The sequence below is a fragment of the Octodon degus genome, unplaced genomic scaffold (assembly GCF_000260255.1).
Source record: "Octodon degus isolate 3935 unplaced genomic scaffold, OctDeg1.0 scaffold00037, whole genome shotgun sequence".
NCBI classification, from domain to species: Eukaryota; Metazoa; Chordata; class Mammalia; order Rodentia; family Octodontidae; genus Octodon; species Octodon degus.
The window spans coordinates 16,154,451-16,160,098 of record NW_004524613.1 but is presented as its reverse complement, the minus strand read 5'-3'; the positions used below and the strand labels follow the sequence as shown (position 1 = coordinate 16,160,098).

At 51.8% G+C, this 5,648-nt stretch overlaps 1 protein-coding gene across 1 annotated transcript in view; it reads right to left on the bottom strand.

Moving 5' to 3' along the window:
* Pabpc1l (poly(A) binding protein cytoplasmic 1 like) overlaps positions 1-5,648 on the bottom strand; it is a 26,077-nt gene that overhangs the window by 1,887 nt on the left and 18,542 nt on the right. The window contains exons 6-7 of the mRNA XM_023714847.1: positions 3,663-3,800; positions 2,540-2,635 (exon numbers count right to left, since the gene is read on the bottom strand). Coding sequence (XP_023570615.1) covers positions 2,540-2,635; positions 3,663-3,800 — 234 coding nt within the window. The remainder of the gene's footprint in view (positions 1-2,539; positions 2,636-3,662; positions 3,801-5,648) is intronic.

Genomic DNA, 5,648 nt, shown 5'->3' with positions numbered 1-5,648 from the left:
AAAAAAAAAAAAAAAAAAAAAAGAACTGTTGGTATGTTCCAGGTATGGCGGCACACACGGTAACCCCAGCACTCTTGGAGTCTGAGGCAGGAGGATTATAAGTGCAAACCCAGCCTGGGCAATTTAGCAAGATCCTGTCCAAAATAAAAAATAACAAAGGGGCCAGGCAAGAAAGCTCTGATTCAGTCCCCAGTATAAAACATAATAATAATAAAATTAGTAAATATAACATTTATGGGGGCTGGTGAGATAGCTCAGCAGTCTAAGTGTGTGGCAAGCGCAAGAACCCGGGTTTGATCCCCAGTACCACACGCTGCGCTGGCCCCAGAACTGGGCGTGGTGGTGCATGCCTGTAATTCCAGTGCTGAGGAGGCTCTGACAAGGAGGATCACTACTAGTCTGAGCTGCGTAGTGAGACCCTGTACCAAATACATGATACAGTTAGATAGGTAACGCTTGTATAGAACTTAATCTGAGTTTGCTAGTGGTGTACAAGTTAATTTATAATAGAAAAATATAAAATTCCCATCTTATTACATGGTGGCCTACTAAAAAGATGACCACCCCAGGTGTGCCTCAACTCTGGGCAATCCAAACTTATACTGTCCCTTTGTCCAAAGAACCCTCGAGGTCAGTTAATCTCCTGAGCTTATAGGTACTGTGTGGCAAACAATCACAATAATCAATATTCCCAGGCTTAGGATATGCAGACGCTCCATAGGCAGCCAGCTGAGTAGATGCTAAGCTAGAAAATGGTGCAAATGGGCCTTAGATCAACTGAAAGATACCAACTGTCAACCACATACTATGCATGCATGCACTCACTGGGAAAGAGGGCCTGTGGACTTTGTATTACGCTAAATCAAATTTACGGTCCCATAGCTTTCGGTCATATCTAAGGGTCCATTACCCAAAAAGCCTAAGTGCTTTCACACACACTGGGCTTCCTATAAGAAGTTTAAGATTCAACAGACAAATGAGAATTTCCTGACTACTTAAAGAGTTCAAGCATCAGATCGCATGTGCTCGGCCCCAGCCCCCTCTATCACCCACACTGATCTTTCTGGAAGAGACATTCCTGCCCATGGCTCCCTACCTCCTCACAGCCAAGTCAAATACGGGCACCACTCACACTTCCTCCAGGGAAGCCTGCCCTCCTGTCCCAGAGATCCCCAAGCTCCACCTCCAGTTCTGAACCCACCCCCTTCTTAAAATATATGAGTTATCAACAGTCTGACTTTCTCAGTAGACTATAAGCTTCTCAAAGGCAAGGACCACACCCAGTTTATCTGATTCATTGTTAGAGGCTTTCCAGAGCCTTGCATAGAATGAATAAACATTCAGTCATGTTTCTGTGGCACGGGGGATAGAGCCCATGTTAAGCAAACATTCTACCATGAAGCTTCCACCCAGGCTTTTTTTTGTGTGTAGGCTAGGGCACTCTACCACTGAGCTACTTCCCCAGGATTTTAAAAATTTTGAGAATGGGTCTCATAAAGTTGCCCAGGATGGCTTCAGACTCTTGATCTTCCTGCCTCAGTCTTCCAAGTAAGTGGGATTACAGGCTTGTGCCATAGCACCTGGCATATTACATCCTCCTAAAATCATCTGGGCCAATTATTTTTCAACTTTTTAAAAATGTATTTGATACAGGGTCTCACTATGCAGCTCAGAGTCATAGTGATCCTCCTGTTTTCAGCCTCCCCAGAGTTGAGATTACAGGTGTGCATCACCATGCCCAGACTAGGTGGCTGGTTCAGAGTGCCTAGGGATGGGGCCGGCAAACATGTGGTGCTGGGGATCAAATTCCAGTCAGTCCCTGCACTTGCCTAGGCAGTGGGCAATCATTTTGTGGTTTTTTGAGACAAGCTCTCACTCTATAGTCTAGGCTGGCCTTGAGCTCATGGCAACCCTCCTGCCTCAGCCTTTCAAGTGCTAGGATTACAAGTGTGCTACCATACTCACTACCTGGGGAATTTGTAAAGGAAAGTGCCTGGATTTGACCCCTAAAGTCTGTACTTGGATCCAGGTGTCCATACTGAAGAAGTCCCGAAGTGATCTGAACGAGAGGCCAGGGTTGGGAATTGGTGAGTCCAGCACTCTCAATAATGAGGCTCAGAGATGGCTCAAGGTCTTGAGCTACAGAGTAGAATGGCCAGGTATTACATCTCTGGTGCTCACAGGGCTGAACACAGTGGTGCTGCATAGATGGTGAAGAATGATGCAGCCCAGCTTTCATTGTTCAGAAGGAGAAACTGAGGCCTAGAAAGGCTTACAACACTAGGCAAGGCCAGACAACAAAAGTCTACACAAATACTGAGAAATAAATGTCTGGAACCTAGCATAAGGTAGACACTGGAGTATATGTCTTCCTTCTTCTCTTGCAACCAGACAAAACTACAGACACTCAGCTCTCTTGTGGTCACACAGAGCCCCAGTGGAGGAGCCCAGCACCACTCCTGGAAGCCAGGTGAGAGGCTGGTGGGAACAAGAGGAAGAATAAAGGAAAGGCTACCCCAGGGGGTGCTGTGGCCCTCACCTTTGCACTGGTAATCATTCCATAGGGAGAGAACACTGCCCTCAGCTTCTCATCACTGATGGAGTCGTCCAGGTTCTTCACGTACAGGTTCACACCCTGAAGAAAGGGAAAATCATTGGAACCATCTCCAAAGCCCCAAACTGCCTTGGGCAGGGCATGCTGGGCACGCTGCCAGCCCAACCATGGACCGGCACCCCAATTTCCCTGCATGTTGACAGCCTTTGGAAGCTGCCGCTCATGGCCCCCAAAGGCCTTGGCAGTTTTCATAAACCTGCACAGGTCCAGGCCTCTGCTCATATTACAGATGGGAGCCACAGAGAAAGGCCTAAAGTCTAGGGTGAGCTGAGGCTCAGCGCTCAGCCGGATGGAATACAGCTCTCCCTGAGGGACCTACTTTTTTTTTTTTTTTTAAACTTGGTTCATTTTTTTTTTAAAGGTCTCACTGTGTAGTCCAGGCCAGCCTTAAACTCATTAAATTGCCTGGCCTCAAATCCACACTCATTAATTATTGAAACTACCCTACCAATTTGGTTTGAAACTGTCTCATTGCTATTTGTTTCTCAATAAAATTATGGAAAAAAAAAATCCACACACGTACAGCCTCAGCTTTCTGAGTGCTGGGGTTATAGGTATACACAACACGCCCAGCCAGCTTCCATTAAATGTTTTAGAGGTGTTTCCTTCATCTACAATATTAACCCTAATCCAATTTAATAACTTAATATAACTTTAATGACCACAAATTTGTGACATCTGAAGGTGACAGTTGTGGCCTAATTATCTGCTACCTGGAGTAAGATTTCTTGCAGAGGCACTTAGAAATGTGTAAGGCACTTTGGTTTTCTGTGACTGCAGAATGCAGCAGGCACTACATAGGCAGAGTCAAGGGATGCTAGCCAGTCCCACACAAAGGATTATTCCAACTGTGCAGTCAGTAGTAACCCAAACTGTCCCCTATCTCATGGTTGGGTAGTATCTGATCACTCCACTGTGACAAGCCAGGCAGGGCAGACCATGATTCCTGCCCCTAGCCCAGTTCCCAGAAGTAGGATGGCTAGGAGGAGTCACAATCAGGAAACTTTAAACACAGCCATTTTTGCAGAGAAGCGGAGTCCTGACCTACCTGGTAGCGGGTCTGCCGGTCCTGCTTCAGCTGCTCGAACCTGCGCTTCAGTTCGTTTTGCCGCTCTGCTCGCTTCTGGGCCCGGCCCACGTACAGCTGCTGCCCACTCACCTCCTTTCCGTTCATGTTGTCCACGGCCTGCGGTAGAAAGAGCATGCTTGGCAACCACCCAGAGAAGACTTTGACCTTCGCCCCCGCCTCCAGTCCTGCCTTCTGGGCCCAGAGACGCCACCTGCAAACCCACCGGGCTTTGCTTGCCGAGCACAAACAGAACCAAGATCACAGCCATTTAAAGCATCCACATCTTAAAATCACGGAATGAAATTTCAGGGTTAACAACGCTGTCTTCAGAGCACTAAGATTCCAGGCGTGTGCCACCACACGAGTAAGACAGGGTCTCAAATCGGGAGTGGTGACACACGCCTGTAATTCTAGCACTTAGGAGGCGAGGCAGAAGATGGAAGTGGAGTGTGGGGGAGAGCTTCTGCTCTGTCCTGCATGCGCCCCCGCCCGCCCGCCGCCGCCGCTGCTGCTCCAGGCCCGCCGCGTGAGAGGCACTTCCCCGCGTTCTCCAGACCTCCCCCGCCCGGCCAGACCCAGCACGGCGCGCCAGACCCAGCGCAGCCCACCCTCTGAGAACTTTCGCTGCGCCTTGGGCCCTCCATATCCCACCGACCCCAGGCCCTGCGAGTATGGGAAAGAGCTTCTACTCGGTCCTGCACCCGTCTGCCGCTCCAAGCCCAGGCCCGCCACGTGAGAGGCACTTCCGGCGTTCTCCAGACCTCTCCCGCCCGGCCAGACCCAGCGCAGCCCGCCCTCTGAGAACTTCTGCCGCGCCTTGGGCCCTCCATATCCCACCGACCCGAGGCCCTGCCAGTCTGTGGGAGAGCTTCTGCTCTGTCCTGCACCCGTCTGCCGCTCCAGGACCTGGCCCGCCGCGTGAGAGGTACTTCCGGCGTTCTCCAGACCTCTCCCGCCCAGCCAGACTCAGCGCAGCCCGCCCTCTGAGAACTTCCGCCGCGCCAACCAACCCCAGCCTCTGCAAGTGTGGGGGAGAGCTTCTGCTCTGTCCTAGGCCCGCCACGTGAGAGGCACTTCCTGCGTTCTCCAGACCTCCACCGCCCGGCCAGACCCAGCGCAGCCCACCCTCTGAGTGAGAACTTCCGCCGCGCCAACCAACCCCAGCCCCTGCATGTGTGGGGGAGAGCTTCTGCTCTGTCCTAGGCCCGCCACGTGAGAAGCACTTCCTGCGTTCTCCAGACCTCCCCCGCCCAGCCAGACTCAGCGCAGCCCGCCCTCTGAGAACTTCCGCCGCGCCAACCAACCCCAGCCCCTGCAAGTGTGGGGAAGAGCTTCTGCTCTGTCCTAGGCCCGCCACGTGAGAGGCACTTCCTGGCATTCTCCAGACCTCCCCCGCCCAGCCAGACTCAGCGCAGCCCGCCCTCTGAGAACTTCCGCCACGCCTTGAGCTCTCCATATCCAATCAACCCCAGGCCTTGCAAGTGTGGGGAAGAGCTTCTGCTCTGTCCTTGGCCCGCCCACCACTCCAAACCCAGGCCCGCTGCATAAGAGGCCTTTGCCCTTGTTAGCCGGACCTCCCCCGCCTGGCCAGAGCCAGCACAGCCCGCCATCTGAGTAAGAACTTCTGCTGCACGCCTGGGAGTCCTGCAGACCCACCAAAACACAACACTGGTGAGTGTGTGGGAGAGCTTCTGGGCTCTCTTGCCCCTGGTTCCTCATACCCCTCCAGACCCGGACCAGACCTAGCATACAGGCTTGAGGTAAAACCCTGCAGCTAAAGTCCCTGCAGTGAGACTAGGGTCAAAACCACACAGCTAATCCAGGAACAGATCATCTTACCAGAGGTGTACAGCAGGCCCACCCTCAAGGGCAACAACAGTAAGGAGCTGGGCACGGTAGCCTAACCCAAGCCAGGCACAACTGCATGAACTAGAACTTGGTATATCAGTACCTGAATTTCATTAA